The sequence below is a fragment of the Mesoplodon bidens genome (assembly GCF_964165515.1).
Source record: "Mesoplodon bidens genome assembly, chromosome: 5".
NCBI classification, from domain to species: Eukaryota; Metazoa; Chordata; class Mammalia; order Artiodactyla; family Ziphiidae; genus Mesoplodon; species Mesoplodon bidens.
The window spans coordinates 78,255,579-78,278,539 of NC_138161.1; the positions used below are offsets into that span (position 1 = coordinate 78,255,579).

At 42.4% G+C, this 22,961-nt stretch overlaps 1 protein-coding gene across 1 annotated transcript in view; it reads right to left on the reverse strand.

The window, feature by feature from the left end:
* Positions 1–708: 708 nt before the first annotated feature.
* The window catches only part of LOC308617934 (uncharacterized protein), a gene marked incomplete at its 5' end in the record, with an annotated part of 56,407 nt that continues 34,154 nt past the window's right edge, over positions 709–22,961 (reverse strand). Inside the window, 14 exons of the mRNA XM_081235344.1 lie at positions 709–2,189; positions 5,369–5,641; positions 8,408–8,488; positions 9,089–9,142; positions 10,442–10,580; positions 13,258–13,392; positions 15,724–15,974; positions 16,088–16,305; positions 16,591–16,640; positions 16,736–16,782; positions 16,941–16,988; positions 17,352–17,396; positions 20,511–20,540; positions 20,873–20,914. Coding sequence (XP_081091470.1) covers positions 2,170–2,189; positions 5,369–5,641; positions 8,408–8,488; positions 9,089–9,142; positions 10,442–10,580; positions 13,258–13,392; positions 15,724–15,974; positions 16,088–16,305; positions 16,591–16,640; positions 16,736–16,782; positions 16,941–16,988; positions 17,352–17,396; positions 20,511–20,540; positions 20,873–20,914 — 1,433 coding nt within the window. The 3' untranslated portion in view covers positions 709–2,169. The remainder of the gene's footprint in view (positions 2,190–5,368; positions 5,642–8,407; positions 8,489–9,088; positions 9,143–10,441; positions 10,581–13,257; positions 13,393–15,723; positions 15,975–16,087; positions 16,306–16,590; positions 16,641–16,735; positions 16,783–16,940; positions 16,989–17,351; positions 17,397–20,510; positions 20,541–20,872; positions 20,915–22,961) is intronic.

Genomic DNA, 22,961 nt, shown 5'->3' on the forward strand with positions numbered 1-22,961 from the left:
ACTCAGAATTCAACCCCAGGGCCTCTGTTTTAGTATCAGCAGCCACAGAGCCATTGACAGAAATGCTCAAGCCCTGGAATGTGGGCTGGAAAAGATGCATTCCCAGGCAGTCTGGAATCCCCACCTTCAGCAAGCAGTGTGCTGCTTCAACCCAAGAAGGACTTCCAGCAACGCAACAGGCTGGGCCAACCAACAGGCTGGGCCAACCGCTGAAAACCACTGTCCTCCTGAGAGCACTCTTAAAATATCGGCAAATACAGTGGCCTCTTTAGAAAATGGAGTGGAAACACACTTCCACATGATGAAGCAGGGAAAAAAGGTTGTCCCCTAAAGCAATCCAAAAAAAGAACAATATGTGCCCCCAATATGCAGAAAAATCCTGTTAACAGATATGCACAAGTAAGGAACTAATTATGAATACACCTGGTTTTACATAAAAACATACCTCCCCATCCACGGGGCGGGGAGAAGACACACTCTAAATCATTCCTGGAGGGAGAAGGGTTAGGGGATGTGCAGGTTCTCCTGAATCTGTGCAAACTCCTGGGTTAGTTTACCCTGGTTTACACTCACTCGGCCTCAGTCCAAGAACTGGGGCTGGGAGCAAAACCAACTAACGCCCAAACAGCCAAGATAACAGTAACCAAGGAATATGATGCTTTAAAAAGTAATGTTTCAGTAAATAATAATACAAAGAAGACATATTAGCACTGTACAAATGCAGATTTATTGTTCTTGCCTTTATCCATAGTAGGAAAAAGGTTGGAAATTGTTAGGAAAGCAGCTTATATACAAAGCACTTCTGAAATTATGCTTTTCTTTGGAAAACAACTTATAAAAAAATAATAAACGTTTAAAAAAAATCAAGTCCTTTAAGTATTTTACACTTCTGAATGTTAAAACTCCATGTGTTTCCTAAAATATAGAATTAAAAAAAAACTCATAAAGTGACATTGATTTGAATTCCACAGAATCCCTGACCATTAGAAATACGTTCTTCCCTATAAAGTCAATTTGTTCTTCACAGGCAAAGCTATCGTTAAAGTGTGTTTCTCTAATTCATTGAGATTGAATTTTACTCTCCAACTAATGTCTACAGGAGACTAATGGTAATTTATAGTTTCTTCAAATAAGTTAACATATCCAAAATGTTAATCACCACATGCATAATTCTGGGAGAGTGACAGTATCTATACATACCAAAAAAACCCCAAGATTTCACCCATTAACAAGAGCCAATATGGCCCATGATTCCCTGGGGCAAGTCCTCTTTGAGAAGAGATGAGAGTTTCCCCTTGGTCCTGGCTAAGGCTATTTCTGAGTGGCATTCCTGTGCTCCCCACCTGCCAACCCTCCCCAAAGTAAATGACCCAGGGGCCAAAGTCAAGAAATGTAGTGTTTGGCCTGGTGATTTCAGAAGGTTGATGAAACCCGCAGGGACTCTGAAGACGGACCCAGCTGAACTTGCCCAGTGAGATGAGGCAATCACCTCTGAGGGTTTGCCCCAACACTGATGGGGAGAGGATTACATTCCTTTCTAATCACCCTAGGGCCAGGTAACATGATTGGTTTAATGGTGTAACAGACCACTAGCCAGACTGGTTAGTAATGTGAGACATGGAAATCACACCTCACATAAAAAGACATATTGTACCTGGAGGCACATAAGTGTCTGACTGCGTGGGAGCTAAAAGAACAGGAACCTCTCTTTATTATTAATGTCATTAGGAAAAAAGCTAAACGAAATTGGTGCCATTTAAGTACTCCAACACTTAACTGCTAAAAATGTTTCAAACACTTGATATATATTTCATAGTTCACAGACTCCAAAAGGAAAACGATCGCATTTCTCACCTGACTGCGGTTGGGTCATTTTAAGCACCCTTTGTAAGTGTATTTGTTTGGGTGGGGAAGCGGGTGGGAGGGTGTGAGTGGGAGGTACAAAAAAAAAAAATCTTGATATTGCAGAGGTTTTTTGTCTTCCTCAAGGTTTCTAAATATTTCATTCCCTTTGCCCCTGAATAATGTGAGCTGTGGGCAGCCTGTGAAAGGAGCTGCTTCCACAGGCTGTGCAGCTCTAGGTTCCGGAGTCCACATCCAATTACCACGGCGAGGGTCTTTGCAGGTAAAAGTTCCTGAAGCTTCCTTTTTCAGCTCATCTTCCAAACTTCATGTTTCCTGTAAGAAACCTAACAAAATAGAGAAATGAATTCAAAGATTCATTGTTGGGGGGGAAAGGGCACATGCTTTTAAAGAAAGTCACTTGTCCATTTCAAAAAAGAATTCCTGGGAGTGGCTGGGTTTTCCTGAGCTGAAGATAAACCAGTACAATTTTTTAAGGTTGTGGTTACAAGATACTAAAACGTCCTGATAAAAAAAAAACAAACTTCAGCCAATTAACCAGTCATTTTGGCTACATGAGGGCATAAAACACCGGTAAATTTTTGGTTTTTTGTTTGTTTGTTTTTAACTCACAGAAGATTTAAAGACCTAAATGTAAGGCCAGAAACTATCAAACTCTTAGAGGAAAACATAGGCAGAACACTCTATGACATAAATCACAGCAAGATCCTTTTTGACCCAGCTCCTAGAGAAATGGAAATAAAGACAAAAATAAACACATGGGACCTAATGAAACTTAAAAGCTTTTGCACAGCAAAGGAAACCATAAACAAGACCAAAAGACAACCCTCAGAATGGGAGAAAATATTTGTAAATGAAGCAACTGACAAAGGATTAATCTCCAAAATTTATAAGCAGCTCATGCAGCTCAATAGCAAAAAAACAAACAACCCAATCCAAAAATGGGCAGAAGACCTAAATAGACATTTCTCCACAGAAGATATACAGACTGCCAACAAACACATGAAAGGATGCTCAACATCTTGGCTCATTAGAGAAATGCAAATCAAAACTACAATGAGATATCATCTCACACCAGTCAGAATGGCCATCATCAAAAAATCTAGAAACAATAAATGCTGGAGAGGGTGTGGAAAAAAAGGAACACTCTTGCACTGCTGGTGGGAATGTGAATTGGTACAGCCGCTATGGAGAACGGTATGGCGGTTCCTTAAAAAACTACAAATAGAACTACCATATGACCCAGCAATCCCACTACTGGGCATATACCCTGAGAAAACCATAATTCAAAAAGAGACATGTACCAAAATGTTCATAGCAGCCCTATTTACAATAGCCCGGAGATGGAAACAACCTAAGTGTCCATCATCAGATGAATGGGTAAAGAAGATGTGGCACATATATACAATGGAATATCACTCAGCCATAAAAAGAAATGAAATTGAGCTATTTGTAATGAGGTGGATGGACCTAGAGTCTGTCATACAGAGTGAAGTAAGTCAGAAAGAGAAAGACAAATACTGTATGCTGACACATATATATGCAATTTAAGAAAAAAAATGTCATGAAGAACATAGGGGTAAGACAGGAATAAAGACACAGACCTACTAGAGAATGGACTTGAGGATATGGGGAGGGGGAAGGGTAAGCTGTGACAAAGCGAAAGAGCGGCATGGACATATATACACTACCAAACGTAAGGTAGATAGCTAGTGGGAAGCAGCCGCATAGCACAGGGAGATCAGCTCGGTGCTTTGTGACCGCCTGGAGGGGTGGGATAGGGAGGGTGGGAGGGAGACGCAAAAGGGAGGGGATATGGGAACATATGTATATGTATAACTGATTAAATTTGTTATAAAGCAAAAAATAAAAAAATAAATTAATTAATTTAAAAGAAAAAAAACAACTTTTGTTTTTAAATAATGCTCAATGTAAAAAGGTAATAAAATATAGACAAATAAACAAACAAAAAGAAAAAAAACAAAGTTCAGCCAATTAACCAGTCACTTTGGCTACATGAGGGCATAAAACACCGGTAAATTTTTGGTTTTTTGTTTGTTTGTTTTTAACTCACAGAAGATTTTTCTCCTATTTAACGAGGGGAATGGACTAAGAAGCTTTTATGATCCCCTCCACTGCTAAAAAATGTCACAAACCCTTGTCATCCAGTCAAGCCTCTAGTGAGGTCAACAGCAGAGAAAAAGAAAACAAAAAATAACAACCCATTTTACAGGATTTGTGAGATAGTCAGATTTCCAAGCCTTCCTTTGATGGAAGAGGCTGTGATTATTTCCTTATCACAGCACAGAGGCCAGACTGTCAAGAGGCAGAAGTGCCTAAATGCAAATAAGCAGATTTCCACATGTGGGCCTCAGTGACTTACATAATTTCAACATACCCAAGAAAAAGTGAAAAATTTGATATTGAAAAACTGGCTCTTCTATCTGCTTGCAGCTTTTGCATCCAAACAATGGTGGGGGAGTTCAGAAAGCTTGCCCATCACACCTGACAGCATCCTGAGAGTTCGCCGCCCCAGACTTTTACTTTTCATATAAGCTTTTGGGGAGCTGACACACTTTTACATTCTTCAAGGAATAAAAAGTCCAAATAGAATTCCAAATAAAAACCTCTCTCTGATTTGCTGAGGCTTCTGAGAAGTAACACCACATTTGTTAATCATGGTAACAATATATAATAACCAAAGTTGTGAATTGGTTTGACCTTGATTCTAACAATGTGCTAATAAGTAAGTCAAGCCACAAAAAAAGAAGTGCTTAAAACAAAGGAAGGAACCCTGTGGTTTTCTGGATTGAGACCAGAAACAACTCCCTTTAGCTCTCTCTTGGGTTCTGCTCTTTCCCTTCCCTTCTTTGCTGCTGGAGGTTTACTAGTGCCACGCAGTGGCCTCCTGGAGCACTGCTTCAGCACCACAGAAAACCTAGAAGGATCAATGAATGCTACCAGTCAGGTCCCTGCCTAAGCCTCACTACCTGCCTGGAGATTTACACGCATTACCTCTTTTCGTTATCACACCAGACCCAGGACACTGGGGTTTTGCATCCATTTGACAGATGGGAACATAGAGGTTTAAAGTCAGGTAAGGAATTTGCTTAGTCATGGATAGATATATCGTACAACACAGGGAATACAGCCAGTAGTTTATAACTATAAATGGAGTATAACCTGTAAAAACTGTGAATCACTATATTGCGCACCTGTGACATATAATATTATATATCAACTATACTTCAATAAAAAAAAAATGTTTGCCTAGTCACAAACCTAGCCAGCACTTGAGATGGGATCTGAACACTTCCTCTGACTGCATACACAAGTCACCTTTACTTAGATTATGGCAGCCCACATGCTTATTGCTACAGCATTTGCACAGTTCTCTAAACCCGAGCTTATAAATACACAAGCAACACATTCTATAATAGAAATTTGCTATTTGCAAAGACACAGCTTGATTTCAAGTAAATGACTAAGATAACTTCCTGCTTACCTTTCAGCACATCTTGGACTTCCACTGAACTGACGCTTTTCAAGCAGTTCCATAAATTCTGAGCTGTGGCATTACCCTGCTCCTTTTCTTGCCACTTCTTCAGCATCCTGAACTTATTGATCGTGACATCTTCTTTCTTCTCCAGGATCGCATCGATATCGCTAATCTTCAACTTCAGGTTGGCAATGGCAATCTTTACCCACTCCTTCCCCAACTTCTCAGCAAGGTTAATCAACTGAGCGTCTGTTAACAAGGTTTTAGTCTTCACTCCATCTAAAAGCACATGAAGAATTCAGTTGTTCCGCTAAACACTTCATTTATAGCCATTTACAATGAAAATGTATTCTTTGGATAAAAAAAGAAACCATGATTCGAAACTTTAATAACTGCTTTTAAAATATATTTAAGTGTCAAAAAAAATCCCTGCTTTCCCAACTATCTTAAGGACCAAAGGGAACAATTTCATACAACATTAAACTGGGGTATAATGCTCACATGATAATTCAATAATTCAGGGAATGAAATTGTTTTATAAAGCAGCACAAATTAGGTTGGAGTAAAAAAAAAATCAGGTACCAAAAATAATTTATGTGGCTCAAAAAGAAAAATATACAGCTTTTGCCCTTGCCCAGCTCTGCAACTTCATCTAAGTGTTAACACCACATACAGAATGCTACCTTTAGTGGTCAATAAAGAGAACAGCAAGAGATATGAATTGCAGTCTCCATTCCACCATCTCCTGGCATTAGGGGAAAGAGCACATTCCACAGAAAAGCCAGAGGATGGTATCTGTAATATCTGTTGCTCACTAAGAAACAGTATCATAATCTTGGAAGGGTATATGTTTGCCAATGGAAACCACTGGCCCCATAAAAAATATCAGCCCTAGCAGTAAGGTGGATTTTCTACATTCCCACTTTTCAGCTGGTTGTGCTACGGTGCAGCAAAGCTCATGGGGTACAGAGTCTCGGTTAAGGATCCTCAAGGCCTTACAAACACTGGAGGTGACACTAGAAGGGAGTAAGAGGGAGGAAGAATCCTTCCTGCCCCTCCTCCAGGACCGTGACGCTTTCACTCATCTACAGCCAACAATCTGTTAAAGTTGAACCTAACGTTTGTATTGGACCCTAATGCACTTCAGTTTCCTCTCTAACGTTCTAGACTGAAGAATGGGTTCTGAAGGATGGCCCCTGCCCCCTAGTGGTCTCCTGATACATGGGATCTGTCAAAAATGTAAGTTCAGGGCTTCCCTGGTGGCGCAGTGGTTGAGAGTCCGCCTGCTGATGCAGGGGACACGGGTTTGTGCCCCTGTCCGGGAAGATCCCACATGCCGCGGAGCGGCTGGGCCCGTGAGCCATGGCCGCTGAGCCTGCGCGTCCGGAGCCTGTGCTCCGCAACGGGAGAGGCCACAACAGTGAGAGGCCCGCGTACCACAAAAAAAAAAAAAAAAAAAAAAAGTAAGTTCTCAGGACCATCTCCAAAGCCCCCAAACTGTTATGCGGCAGGCTGGATGGGAGGGGAGTCTGGGGGAGAACGGATACATGTATATGTATGGCTGAGCCCCTTTGCTGCGCACCTGAAACTTTCACAACATTGTTCATTGGCTGTACTCCAATATAAAATAAAAAAAATTTTTTTAAGTAAATCTTATTAATTTATTCGCTACTACATTGTCAACTCTAAAAAGGTTGGAAATCTTAATCTTTCTAGGTAGTATTTGATCATTTTAATTCTATTTCTAGTTACTTGCTGTTGGAGCTAATTTTAAATAGCCAAATAATTGCAAGAAAAAACTTTTCCTATATATCAATTTAATATAAAATTGTTTCCCATTCAGTTATAAATGAATAAGTTCCGAGGATCTAATACACAGCATGGTGACTATAGTTAATAATACTGTGTTGTACACTTGAAATTTCCTAAGAGAGTGGGTCTTATGCATTCTCACTACCACCAAAAAAGAAAGGCTATGTGAGATAACAGATGTGCTAATTAACTTGATTGGTAAATATTTCACAATATATGCATACATCAAAACATCACATTGTGTACTTTAAGTATACACAATTTTGTCAATTATATCTCGATAAAACTGGAAAAATACTGTATTCCAATTTGGTTAGATTTTAAAATAACTCCAGAGCCTCATTTTGATGTTCATTAAATAGAAACAATAAACTTTTCTCTAGTGACATACAGTAAACTCAGACATATGTCATCCTCACAACCTCCTGCTCTAGCATGTGAAGAATAGCTTATTTTAGTCTATAGAGAGTTTATCTGCTTTTAGAGATTCATACCTTCTTACAATGGTAGAATAAAAGGTATTTTGATGAAAGGGTTAATCTGGGGAGTTACATGAGGCCCCCAAAGCCTTGAGATCTTGTCTCATATAATTTGAGTCTGGGTTTTTTAACTTAAATTTGTGAATTCTGGCTGGACTTGAATTTTGAGGTACATACTCCATCTTCTGGCTCCTTGGAGTATTGTTTTTAAATGTTTAAATCTCTACTGTATTTTCACAACCATCAAGCCTTGGTCTCTGCCATTTAATTGGAAGAAATTAAGTTGACCTTTGTCTCCAATAACTGAGCTGGCGGCTCCTTCCCCCAAAAGTAGCTAATAACGTTGAGGCCGGTGAATGCACACATGGACATTCACTATTTACTCCTTCAATGAATATTCATTGTCTTCTACATAAAAGGCTGCAGGCTCAGTGTTATGGGAAAATGCACAGATGGACAGGCCACGGCCCCTGTCCCTACGGGCTGCAGGAGCTTCCCCTGGCCCTCCATTCTACTTTCACCGAGTGAAGGGGAGGACTGGGCAGTCAAGCTGGAAAAGTAAGCTGAGGCAGACCAAGAAGGACCCTTGTCCAGCCCTAAGGAGCTGGGACACAGGGGGAAAGTTTCTGGGAGGGCACGCACAACTAGGATGTGGCTCCAGGAGGACTGACCCAAAAAGCACATGTGTTGCATGGAAGTCAATGGGGGAGATGAGGGAAAACGACTGATAGCGATGGATTACGTTTTTACAAACCTGAAGCGTCAATCTGCTTCATTCTTTTATCATAGACCACCTCATCGGGTAAGCTGCTACTCATTTTTCGCCGCCTATTACCTTTAAAAAACAACAACAACAACAACAAATTGGCTTTCCCTTAGGGTTCTTATTATCTACCCATCTTCAAACAAGAGTTCTTTTTTAAAAAATCATCACTGAGATAGAAACAAATTGAAAATGGATTCAAAGGTCGTTCTGATGATTAAGAGTTATGGAACACTGAACAGGTCCTTAACGTTACCGTATTTGCACAGCAGAATTAAAATTCTAGGGCTTCCCTGGTGGCACAGTGGTTGAGAATCTGTCTGCTAATGCAGGGGACACGGTTCGAGCCCTGGTCTGGGAGGATCCCACATGCCGCGGAGCAACTAGGCCCGTGAGCCACAACTACTGAGCCTGCGCGTCTGGAGCCTGTGCTCCGCAACAAGAGAGGCTGCGATAGTGAGAGGCCCACGCACCGCGATGAAGAGTGGCCCCCGCTTGCCACAACTAGAGAAAACCCTCGCACAGAAACGAAGACCCAACACAGCAAAAATAAATTAATTAATTAATAAACTTCGACCCCCAACATCTTCTTTAAAAATAAATAAATAAAATAAATAAAATTCTAGTGAATGGAAGGAATAGACGAGTTTAATGTCCAGTACGAGCACTTACCACTTGTGCTGCTTTTCGAAATGTTCGGGTTCTGATCACGCTGAACCCAGTCACCTGTTAAATTACAATAAGCAGCAATTGGAAAAAGTGGTTTTGAAACTGGAAGTAAAGCAACGATTTATGAAAGCACCTGAAACCCTAGGGTCTTGGCAACCTCTCTAAAGTTCAAATATGAGTTTGGGGTTTTAACTTGGTATGTATGCAAATGCACTGGGCTTGAACTCTTGAGATAAATAACAAGTACTCCTTCTAACACGTCTTGTGGGACAAGTGTTTCCCAAACTTCAGTCATCTGCACCCCACTGTCATGATATCTGCCATACCCATCTGCCAGGTGAAATGTCATTCACTCCGTATTTCTTTAAATCTAGAACTACCGTAAATAGAACAGTGGCATCATGTGCCATATGGAGAAGGAAGCCATAAAAATAAACATCTTTAAATTTTAAGTGTATTTGTATGTACTCCACGTAAAAGAATCTCATATATGTATTATCATTCTGTACTTGAGGGGTTCTTTCTGGACACTTCACCTGTGATTCGACACCACCTGTCCCATGTAAAATTCAGTCCCTGCTCTAACCGATGCCTGTGTGTCAGGCAGGCCTTCTGCAGGTTCCTTTAGTGAAGATGCCTAATAGTGATGCGCAATTTCAGTTCATTGTTAGCTTAGGCCGCCAAAATAATGGAGACCAGAACCATCTTACAATGCAGACTATTATTAAGTAAGTTTAAAAAAAGAAGGCTTAAAAAGTGGTCTTTAAAATTGCCAAGAGGCTTAGTCTAGAAGAACATCTGTCATTCAGGTTGCTACATGTTAAATACCTTTATTCCTGTGGCATTTGCTGTGATTAAAAAGTAACATCTTTCAGGTTCATTTATTTGAGCAGATTAATGAATACCAAGCAAAAATACTACAATCCCCAATACACAGTCCCAACTAGGACTCTTCCCAGCTAAGTAACTGTAGTTTGGATAAAAGGGCCTGTTTCAAACTGGCTAACTTAAGGGTATAATATTGAGAACAGGAGTCACACCTACAGAAAAGCTTCCTGCTTAAACTAGCACAGAATTCCAAACTGATTAGACTGGGTTTCGTTTCTGGAGTATAAAGACATGAGGGCAAATATGGACTCCGTGCACCCACTAGTCGACTCTGGGGATTTGGACGGTGGGTGCCTGAGAAGCAGAGCCGGCACTTCTGCCCAGGAGCTGGGGCCTCTGTTTCTCTTAATCGAATGTTTTAATATTACAGTGATGGGACAGACAACTACTCTATTTGCTTTTCCACCCAGGCCACCTGCCCCCCCCAACCCCCAAACAGAGTTTTAATTCAAGATACAAAACACTCACACTCTCTCAGTTTTGCTTTCCATACAATTTCCTCGGAATCCATTTCAACCAAAAGTAATTTAAACTCCACTGGTTGCTCCAAATACACTTCACTATAACTTTTCAATTTTAAAAGTGAACCATCCACAAATTCAATTTCCTTTTAAGAAAAAAACAAACGTGATTTTCTGAAATTTAAAAGTTGCGTTAATTAACAACATAAAATGTCAGATAAGGAATAACGGCGATGAGAAGGGTTAGTGCTTGAACGCTCACTGAAATTTTGACCTTGGAAATTCCACTCCTTCATCATACATCCTCTCACTTTCCTGCTTCTAATCCATCCTTACTCTTACTCCAAACTGCTTCTCTACCTCATTGAAGCTTCTAGTCCCGTGGCCCTAGTTTTCTAAGGTGATACTTTTCAGCCTTTCCTGATTTCAACGTTTCATCTTTCCCAAATGGCACCTGTGCTCACCCATCAGCCACCCTATCCCAGGTGCTTTTAAACTCCTCACCACCTTTTTCCTAGATCACTCTGCAATCTGCAGTTGATTCCGCATTTACAGAACTATGTGCGGTGTTTTATCCACGTGTCCTCAGTGAACACCGCCGTCCCCCAACAAATCCTCGTATCGCTCTTTTATGGATAAAGAATCCCAGAGAGGCGTATGAACTTGCCCAGGTCCACACCTAGGAAGTGGCGGAACTGGAATTTGAATCCACACCTCGTGACTCCAGAGTGTGAGCTCTTAACCACTACACAGACCGCCTCATGCCTTCCACCTCCCCTGCTCCTCTCCAGGCTGGCTAGCAAGGCTGGCGGGAGAAATACATCTTTGAAAAAATATCAGCGACCTGCACTGGGCATCACCATCACAAACCGGTGGTCGTAACCTGTCCCCTCCCTTTCCGTTCCAAGTCACTAGTATTATCTTCACAACCTTCTAAGGGTCAGTCACCAGGGCCTACAAAGCTGAGACAGCGCCCTCCCCTGGCCCTACTCCTCCTAAATCCCTCCACATTCAGCTTCTCCAGAACTATCCTGGGGCCTCCAGCCCAACTGCACATCCCCGCCCCCTCACTTAGACACCTGCGGCCCCGGAAGAGGGCCCCTCTTCCGGGAGAGCTTCAGAAAGCTCATCTCTTCCAGGGAATCCCTCACCCTTCAAACCCAGAACAAACATCACCCATGTGAAAAGCATTCCTGGAGACCCACTGCACTTCGTACCCATCTCTATAGTAACACATTATGTTAAAATTATTTCTTTTCATGAATGGAGTATTTCTCTCACTTTGAGGGAAAAGACTGTGACTTATTTGTTTTTTAATTCTTAGCTCTTTTCTCAAGCTGACTGGTAATAGGCACTTCTGATCAATGTCAGTTAAGCAAATCATTAATGGTATAAAACTAATAAGAACACCTTATATTTACAGTTTGATAACTTTCAGAGTGCTCCCAAACCATTACTTGGTATGATCCTTACAGCAATCCTGGAAGATTATCCCCATTTTATTGGCCAGAAATGTGGTTAACAGAACGCAGACTATTTAAAGCCCTCCAGCTATCAACATCTTTTGTAAGAATGAACTCCTGGGACCCCCTCGGTGTCTTGCTGGGCACATCCATCCATTCAATACGTATTATTCCCTCTCCTAGTGGTTCTTAAACGTGGCAGCACATTATAGTCACCTTGGGAGCTTTAATAAGCCCAATGCCCAGGCCATTCCCAGACCAATTAAGTCAGCATCTCTGGAGGTGGGACCCAGGCCACGGAATGTTTTTAAAGCTCCTCAGGGAATTTCACTATGCAGCAAAGGCCAAGAATCACTGCTCTAAGCACACCCTTCTAATTTAATTCCACTTCCCAGACAAGGCTGCAGTTTGCTTCTTGTGATTGTTTTGATGTACCATCTGCCAGGGCCTGATTAGCTTAGAAGGGCTGAGAATCAGCCTCTCAGATCCCAGTGTGGGGACAGTGGCTTTAGAGGCCAAGGGCAGTCGGGGCCCTGGGCGAGCCCTCCAATGCCCAGGTGTGTGCAGATCGCCCACCTGCTTTGCACATTAGTTTCCTCAGTCATGTTGTTGTAAGGCTCAAATGGTTCAAAGGGTGTGGAGAGACGCTTTGAAACTGGAAAGGAAGGAAGGTTATAGAAGACTGTCTGACCAACCTGACTGCTTCTACAGGGCACGAGGCCCCTAATAATATAATAAAACAGTACAACATGGACCACTGCCATTAGCTCTCTTGCCTCACATTTTAATTTAATGGAATCAAAACGTTTTCAACTTTTCATAAACTATGAAACAAACAAACAAACAAAAGGAGGTGTACAAAAGGAATTTCCATGCAGCCGTCCAGACTAGAGAAGCTGTGGCATATGCTCAGAGCACATAATGAAAATAAGTTTTAAAAATAAACTAAGCCATTTCTGAGAAACCAAGATCACTTACAAATGTCATGGTGTGTACAGTGAATAGTTCAAATCTAACAACAATTCGTCCTAATAAGTACTTTTCAAATGCCTTCCATTAAGAAAAGTCCAATATCCCTTGCTAACACTGTTTGAAGAATTTAATTTAAAATGCAAGAACATTTAAAACCTTTTTAAAGGGAAAGAGATTGGATAGTCTATTTTTCCAATGACTGCAGATAAATCCTGAAATTCAACTGCATTTTTGGAATAAAGAACAAGTTTAGCAAAACAACTGCCTTCTTAGAAACTGGGAAATAAAAAAGGAAAACAAAATGCATTATTTTGAATATCTTCAAAACACCATATCTAAGAAATATATATCCTTGCTACTACTCCAGGGTGGTTTTTAAAATACCTACCTCGGGGGTGATTTCAGCTTCTGGCTCACTGATCAGCCTGTACTTCTTCCCATTCTGCAACAGCTTCTGGCAAACGGGAGGCTTGTCGATTTTCATGAATTTCTTAGAGGAGTGCTTTACAGCCTTGGAAATATCCTAAAGGAGGAAATAGGTTTTGGTTTCGAAATCCATCAGCAACAACTGTCAGAGACCTAAGAGCCAGGCTGTGCATGTGCCAGCTGCATTATCTTCACTTCCTCCTACAGAATGACAGCGGGGGAGTAGCTTTCACAGTGCTCACGAGGGAAAAAAGCCACAGAGGCTGAGTCGCCTTTGATCTGCACTTCCGGCACCCAGATCGCCAAACATCTTCCTGCGAAAGCACTACAGCCAAAAGCAACACTTATACCCTGTGTGGCACCAAAAATCTGCTTCTGAAGAATCTGAGAAAATTAAATTAGCACTAGCATTACACATTTGTATTACTAACTACATGCCCATCGTGTGAACAGAAAGCAACTCTTTTACGGTACGTGGTTCCAGCCTATTCAGAGTTTGTTTCCATCCTTATTTTCACAACTATCCCCTTGACATGGGCCTAGAGGGGACACTGACTTTATATGTAATGTTCGAATGCCCCCAAGAGGTTAATGTAACCTTTGGCCCAAGCTCCCTTGGTAAAGCAGCTGTACAGCCGAACATGAAATTTAGGTTTCCGGAGGCAGAGTTCAGGAAATCTTTTCCTACGTAGGAAAAAAAATCAACCCAAGAAGAAAGGTGTAAAAATGAAACATCAGCCAGGAAGGACATCCTGCCTTATGCATGCCACACTCTCCATTGTTCTGGGGGCATCCTTTTCTACACTTGCTGATACAATCAGCTCCCTACCCCAGCTTCCCAGGAAGTGTGGAATAACGCTCTTTTAATTAACTGATTTTACTTTAAAAAAATATAAAGTTCATCAAACAATAGTACTTATTCCAAATCTATGCTAATTATACATTTTTTTTAACTTTTTATTTTATATTGGAGTATAGCCGATTAACAATGTTGTGAAAGTTTCAGGGGCACAGCAAAGCGACTCAGCCATACATATACATGCATCCATTCTCCCCCAGGCTCCCTCCCATCCAGGCTGCCACATAACACTGAGCAGAGTGCCCTGTGCTATACTAATTATACTTTAGATGTGATTATTTTTATACCATTTTAAAGACTACTTTCCCAACGGAAAGTATTATCTTTAATGAGACTACAGGAAGCGTATTCTACTTGCTTAGGAGGAAACTAAGAACCTACTACTTAATAAAGTTTTTATACTTTAATACATATTGCTAATTAAAATCAGTATAATATTTTTAAAGCATGGAAATATTACAACCTAAAACCACTGGGAGTAGGTAGTTTGATATAAATTCTATAACTCAAATTATAACTCATAAATTAGTACACTTTATTATAGCTCTAATGCTTACTATTTTCCAATTCTGTTAAACCTTAATTTTGAATCTGAAAGTATAATTTTGAGTCACTGCTTTATCTACTATATTCAGTGCTCCATCCACCTCTAAGTCGTTTTAACTGTATTGACAGTGAGTCAGCCTACGAAAAGAGATTCAATTCTCTGTTATAGATACAGTGCAGAAAATGGGCTAAACATCATGGCCTTATTCTGTGTTCTGGAAAACTGGTTCCATTATGAATATCCACACCCCTCCCCTCAGGCCATTCTACCTTAAACATATTGGGTGCTTCATGAACATTTGCTGCTACAAAGCCCAGAATGTTGAACCCAAGGTCAATTTTTATCCAAAAAATTGCTCTGGAATGAGTTACCCTAAGAGATCCATCTTACTGACGGAGTTTTAGGCCAAGGAGAAAACTTCAGTCGCCCTACACTTGACCCAAAGACCTGAAACGTCTCCCCAGTCTATCTAGAGCAGGTGCTTCTCCAACTCTAATGTCCCAGTCACCTGGAAATGTTGACCAGTGCAGGCTCTGAGTCTGCAGGTCTGGGTGGGGCTGAGACTTTGCTTTTTTTTTTTTTTTTTTTTTTTTTTTAGACTTTGCATTTTAACGAACTCCCTGCTAATGTCAGCCAGCCACTGCTGGTCTCCATGTCCCCTGGTCCCCTGGTCCCCAGACCACATGTTGAGCAGCAAGGCGTAGAGAACAGATGGCCTAGGCTGCCCACCAGGCAACCCTCTCCAAGGTCAGGCCTGCCTGTCTGCGCCATCCCCACCTCTGGAGCGCTATTTTCCTATCTGTTATCTTCACGACACTGTTTACATGTATAAACACCTGTACTCCATGGATCTGAGGACTTGGCATGCACCTAGTCACTGACCTGATGACCTCTTTGGGCGAGCACCAAATCAGACCCGCTGTGGGTGACGCTTAAATCAACAGGGACGGGACCCACCCAGATGTCATGTAAAGTCTGAACACAAAGTATTCAACATTTAGTATTCACTTTCATTGATTTACCTTGATGAAGGACTCATTATTGGTTGCTATGTACACTCGAAAAGACAAGGATGGGTTATGGTCGATGGCTTTGTACAGGATCACGGCCCCGTGGTGGAATACTGTTTCTTCGCTTTGAATAACAGGTCCCACAGGAGAAAGAGAGCTCACGTGCCATTTGACATGGGTTGCAGAATGGTCCACAGTATATTCTAACAAGGCCCCAGTACTTTTAACATGTAAGACTTTGAACATCATGTTGGCATCGCAGTCTGTTAACACATGAAGGTGAATCAGTATTCCAGGTATTGTATGGGTTGCACATATACTCTCACACATATGCACATGCACACACTAACTAAACTTTTAGCAAACGAGTACTTACGACCCAAGCAGAGGGAATGTGGAAAATGAATGGAGGTAAGACAGGTTGGGTCACATTTAACATCAAACAAGGGTCCACCGACCACCCAGGGCTTCACAACCAGGTCTGCGTATTTGCTCCAGGACAGGACGCAATACTTGATGTCAACTTTTCTGTTAACCTCAAATATCAGACCAGTCTCCATGCACTGGTAAGTTCCCTCTGTGTCCACCTTCAGTCTGCATTGGATAGATAAGAACACCTGTTTAGTCCTGATGTTTGGTTAGGAGAAGACTTCTGAAAATTTTTTTTTCAATTCATTTTTTTGTTTTTAATTTCACTCAAAAGCACTAAGGGAACTCTATAACATTTTGAAGCAGCACCATTATCAAAGAAAACAATCCAAGTAATTACATAAAATATGTAAAGTTAGTTATGCTTTTTGTGTTTCCCCTGCTTGGGGTTATAATTATGTAGAAAGTTAAATTACTGACGATATGTCTTCTGCATTCACAATTACTTACAAAAACTGTCCCCGGGAAAGGAGCCTGGGGGTCACTAGTTCATTGTGTTTCTGGAGAAAAAGCACATATATAACCTACAAGTAAATGCTGTTTTCTTAAATAAAGCAAATTAAAGAATCATCCTTCATAATTAAAAGATACTTACATTTTCAGCATTACAGTGTTCACAGTGAGATTGGATTTCATTAAATTCTAAATGATAGAGAAAAAGTTTTACTTATAGGAATGTGACTGGCATTTTCAGACAAAAATTGTTTTAATAAATATATAAGATATGACCAGATTACAAAATTCAAAGGTACAGGTCCCTCAGCAATAATGAGAATATTTTGGAAAACATCAGTTCATACCTGAATTAAAATGATCTGTAGGCAATTCTTTACCCTGCCATTCTTCAACTGTAAAAGATATGGTCACACATGTACTGGCGTAAGTCAGTCACAGGGTAAATCACTCAAACCCCCATCTCCAGCTTCACAACCAAAAGGAACTTCAAACATACATTAAACATCTCCGTGAGTGGATTCAGTGCCACATGATGCATCATGCTTGTGAGTCCCGCTGTAGGTCTAAAGGCATGAAAACGAGCTTGAAAGCGACTCTTTAAGTTTCCATGCACCCCATTTTGGCACATTAAGTCTTTAGCTGATCTCCTGGCACAGAAGCAACAGCTCTCAGAATCCTCCTCTCACACCACAGGCACAGGGAGAACGGGATGAATTAGAGAAAACGAGAGGGCAAGGGCACTGCCTCGCTCTTACCCTGATTAGACGCTTCCTCGGTGGAAGACTCTCTTAGCTCCCCATCTGTGGAGACAAGAAGGGACTGAGGCACAGGTGGTCATGAATGAGCTCTTCACTAGTTACTCCTCACATAGGCCAGCGTCTCAGCTGGACGGCCGCAGCCCCCAGTGAAGAGCCCTTCACGGTGGCCAGGAGTAGGGAACTAAGCTGGAGTCATTATCCCCAAGGTAGAGCTTGACAGGCATCAGCCCTTCAGGCTAGTACAGAGTTAGAGATAAGCTTGGAAGTAAGAGAGGAGTTGACATCTGATTTTAGGCATGTTTAAACTGGAACTATCTCGTAAGCGTCTCCAATTTAGCATGTAGACTCCTTCCATTGGCTCCCCACTACTTTCAGCTTCTATCAGCCTCCCCACACTTACTGCCCTCCCATCACTCCGAGCCACTCTCCACACCAAAGCACGCTCCTGCCTCAGGGCCTTTGCACTTACTGTCTCCTAGAACAAATATTCACACTGCTCACTCCCTTACATCCTTGCAGTCTCTGTTCAAATGTCCCCTTATCAGAGAGGCTTTCTTGATGCCCCCACCCTGACCAAAGCAGGGCCTGCCTGACACCTCTCTTCCCCCTTCATTTTCTTCAGGACACTGCCTGCCACCTTGCACACTATACAGTTCAGTGTTTCTGCTTCCTGTCTCTCTCCCCACTAGAATGTAAGCTTCATGAGGACTGTAACCCCAGGGCCTGGTAAATGCTCACTTTCTGAATGACTATAATTCCAGAATACAAAAATGTATTATGAAAGGGAACAGGGGTGAATTTTCCTATTATCTACACCGGCCACTAGTTGCATGAGCTTGGGCACTCTAGTTATGTACTAAATCTCTCTGTCCATTACTTTCCTCATCTGTTAAATGAGGATTAACATAATACCACCCCCAGAAAGATAGAAAATAAAATTACAGGTAGGTATTCTACCTGGCACTCAGCAAGCACTCAGTGAGTGCTAGCTAACTGTTACTATTATTTTGCTAGGGCAATGGGTGGAACTCATTAAAAAATTAAAGAATTCTAAAGTAGACAATAACCCTTCACTTGGGGTAAGACCTAATATGTTGAATGCTTGGTTTTATATTTTAGAGATCTGAACAAGCATTGGAAGGGTGAGCCCATGGGTAAGACAGGCATCTTCACCACATGTGGAAGGTCCTAGGCCACCACCAATGCCCAGAAGGTGCGGACTCTCCCCAGGATGCTGCTCCAGCCCTGGCCACACAAGCTGCCTGCTATCAGGGCATTCATTATACAGGAACCAGGAGTTGCAAGAGAGAACCAGCTTTAAAAAACAGCATTAAGATGAAATAGAAACCAGAGACTAAAAGTATTCAGAATTCTGGACTCAGAATACTACAGATCCAAAGGTTCTTAAATACTGACCCAAGTCCTGCACCACAAAATTCTTCAATCATATTTCCACAGCCACTATGCTAAAAAGCATCATAAAATTCTAAATTATTTAGTGGTTATCATCTATACCCAGGGTCCCCAACCCCTGGTTCCTGTTAGGAACCAGGCCGCACAGCAGGAAGTGAGTGGTGGGAGAGCGAGTGAAGCTTCATCTGGGGCTCCCCATCACCGTCCCCATCACTTGCATTACCACCTGAGCCATATCCACACCCCCCTGACCCGGGTCCATAGAAAAACCGTCTTCCATGAAACTGGTCCCTAGTGCCAAAAAGGTTGGGGACTGCTGATCTACACTGCATTTCATCCACATCCCATGTTTTTGTTTCTACCTATCTGCCTTGGGAGCAGAGAAAAGAAAAGAGGTTAGAGAATCCTAACCACCCAGCAAACTGAGTCTTCCACCAGGTCCTCCCAGCCAAAGCAGAGAAATAATCCTCAGCCCACCCACTTTCACTGCCAAAGACATCCAGGAGTCTAATTTGGCCAAGGGCCAGGGCCAGCAGCTCCCTGACCCACACATGCCCTGTCTGACCGCACTGACCGTGCCCTCCCACCCAAACATGAGCCTATCTCGAGCCTCTCTGACTCAAATGTCTTCCACGTGGTTGCCACCCTGGTGAGGCCCTGGTCCAGGCCTGGCTTCCAGGACCCTGAGGGTCCTGCCTCTGGCTCTGTGTCCCTATGGCCATTTACTCAATTATTAACCAGGGACAACAAAGACCAGATCCCAATACACAGCTTTCTGACTTCATTTCTATCCTAATCCAATCTATTGGAGGCTAGACTTCTGACCGCATTTTGCAGGATGAAATAGTCCTTATAATGTATAAAGGGGATTGGGAGTAGGAGGGCTGGTACACATTCTCTCCTTATGGGTATCAGAATGTGACATCTACTCCACGAGTGTGATACAGAAATAATTACAGGTTCTTATCAATACATAACGTGATTGCAAGGAGTTTACAATTACCTTCACGGGTTCTCCATTGGGAAACCGCAGAGAGAATTAGATTAAAGACAGAAGGACTTCTGAGTGAAGAGACTTCATTAATTTAAAAATATTACAAAGGAGCCCTCTGACTGCCTTGCTATAGTATTTGTGTTTATAAGCAGATTATATTCTAAGAACTGGGGGGAAAAAATCCTGCAGTAAAATAAAATCAGTTAGAATATAAGCTTAGTCATGCAAACATTTTTTTCCTAAGTCTTTCACAAAACTTTAGATCAAAACCAAATTTTATATTTAGAATCTACGTCTTTACAGTGGTTTCATACTCAAGTTGTTCACAAACAGCCAGAAGAGCAAGCCAGAAACTTTAAACCACAAATGTACAACATTTTCAGCAGCAAACAGTTTACTCTGCGATGATAAACTGTGGGCGGCGACCACCTCGGAAGGAAGCCAAGGCCGCTGCGGCGACACTGCAGATTTCAGCCAGTCCCTCAATCTCTTCTCCTTTGGGAACTGTGAGGGCAGAACCACACATGCAGAGTCTTGGCATCAATGCAGACCAGGAACACATCCCTTGTATTCCAAGTCTACTGAGCTCAAATTTTCAAAATACTTATTCCTTTCCCAATGTTGAACCCAATTTTACACAGGAAAAGATCATGAACAAGCAACTTGCAACCTAAAAATCTCAAAGCCTATCCATCTTTCTTCCTTTCAACAACAAAAAAGAAAGTCAGAGGAAGGAAGGATATACTCACTTGTTTTTTCTGGTTTTGGCGTCTCGTTATCTACAAAAAAAAAAAAAAGGTCTAAATCATATTCATACGACAACTAAGAAAAAACACAGGCTAATGGGATTATAGGTAAAATGTTTGCCTCTCACCAATAGCAACCATTTCCTGTCTTTCTTTTTCAGCTCATCCTGTTTTGCTACTTTGCTTGCCAACTAGCAATTATTTACCATGTAAGTACTTTTTCAGTACTTCACAAAAAAGACACTAGTAATTATTATGTCCTCAAGCAATGTAAGTGATCTGGGCATTACTTTAAAATAAGAATAAAGGTGTCTATGTTTAACTAGAATTCTGTAATTAAAGAAACACATACACAGATAACTCACCAGATTCACTTTCAGAACTGCTCTCAGAACTGCTGTCCTCACCTAAAAAAAAAGCATATGCCAGGAGAAGCACACAATGAATAAAAGTAGGAACTATTTTTTTTAATTATACATACAATAAAACAGATCCGAACTCAACTAATTTCTTCCTTTCAACCATTCTCACTAAGTCCCAAACTAGCCTGGTTTACATAAAAGAAGGCTTATCTTTCTTTGGAGCTGGATAAAACATACTTTAATGGCTTAAATATGAGCTCAAATCACACTCTGGCTGCAATAATCACTTTATTTGGCTGTCACCCAAGTCCCACCCACAGCCTGACCTGCTCTCGCTGCTCCCGTCTTGGACCCGCACTCGTACGTCTAGAAGGCTCCATGCAAAAGTTCAATGACACAACAGTGCAGAATACTGTAGTGTAAATGCCATTTCCCTGAAGCATAGGACAAACAGTCTACAGTGTTCAACTACTTCTGGAAAGAGCGGTCCCCAAGAATGCTCCCTCCCCTTTCTCACGCCCACTCAGCGCCTCCATCCACGGCAATCAGGCTTCTGTTCCCACAACTAGTTTGGAATCCGTTCCCTGATGTCCCCAAAGGCCCACTAAGCCCCAGACCCATGACTCCCGCGGGCAGACGAGACCCCTACCACCCCATCCTGCCTGCACAGCCCTCCCGTCTGTCCTGGTTCTCCGCCTGCCTCTCCATGTGCCCTCCATTTGCCTTCTGCTCCTCTCCACACTCCACCCACACTCCCCACTTCCAGCCTTCTTTCCACCTCAAGAGCCCCGAGAGGGCTGGCCACCTACTCCCAAATCTGGATCTGACCTCCACCTCCAGGCGCACCCTGGGCCTCCCCTGGCTAACCAGATGAGTGCCCGGGCAGAATCTGCTCAGCCAAGTGCACCCCCTCCACTCCCTCCCCTCCACTGCCGCCCTGCTTCGCCCCCCATGCAGGCTCAGGATCCCCTGAGCAAATACATGGAAAGCTATTAATATCATTCTCCAATCTTCCCTCCCTACACACAACTACTGACAACCAAAACCAAGGACGGACAATAGTTCCATGGAGAAATGGAAAGATTTGAGAATAAAGATGAGAACGATAATACAGCAGCTACGAGCAGCTTTTTAGAGTGTTCACTATGTGCCAGGCACTGTGCATATACTTACTCATTTACGTGTATTCACTCATTTACATTTATTTACTCACTTTGCATATATATATATATATATATTTACATATATTTATGTAAGGGCTTTATGTATATTTACACATTAACTCTCACTTCCAAACAAGGTAAGCTGAGGTCAGTGAACTGACTTATGCAACACCACAAGCACCAGGGCATTACCCCTCATCCCACCCCCACCCCCACCCCCACCCCCACCCCCGCCAACCAAGTCCGACGCTAAGATTTCAACTTGGGCAGTCTGGCCTGAACTTGCTCTCTTAACCATGTTGTTACACTTGCAAACATGCTTCTTGTTACTTCAGCAGTTCAACACCCAGAAGCTGGAGACTGATTGGATGGGGCGGGGGTGGGGGGGGTGGAGTAGGAGGCAGACTCCTGCATGAGAGGATGCCTGAGGGGAGGGTGAGGCGTTCAAACAGGTGCTGGGAAATCAAAGTGATATGACTTGGCCTGGTCTTCCAGGGCTGGAAGAACAGAGCAGTGGTTCTCAACCTTGGCTACACGCTGATATCACCTAGGGAGCTTTCTAAACACACCCATGCCTGGGACTCTGGGATGGGGCCCGAACAGCAGTATTTTTTCTTTTTTTTTTTTTTTTTTTTTTTGCGGTACACGGGCCTCTCACTGTTGTGGCCTCTCCCGTTGCGGAGCACAGGCTCCGGACGCGCAGGCTCAGTGGCCATGGCTCACGGGCCCAGCCGCTCTGCGGCATGTGGGATCTTCCCAGACCGGGGCATGAACCCGTGTCCCCTGCATCGGCAGGTGGACTCTCAACCACTGCGCCACCAGGGAAGCCCAGCAGTATTTTTTTAAAGGTCCCCAGATAACTTCAGTGTGCAGCCAGGGTTGAGAACCACTGGCCTAGAATCAACCCATTTTAGTCACTTCCTCGTTCC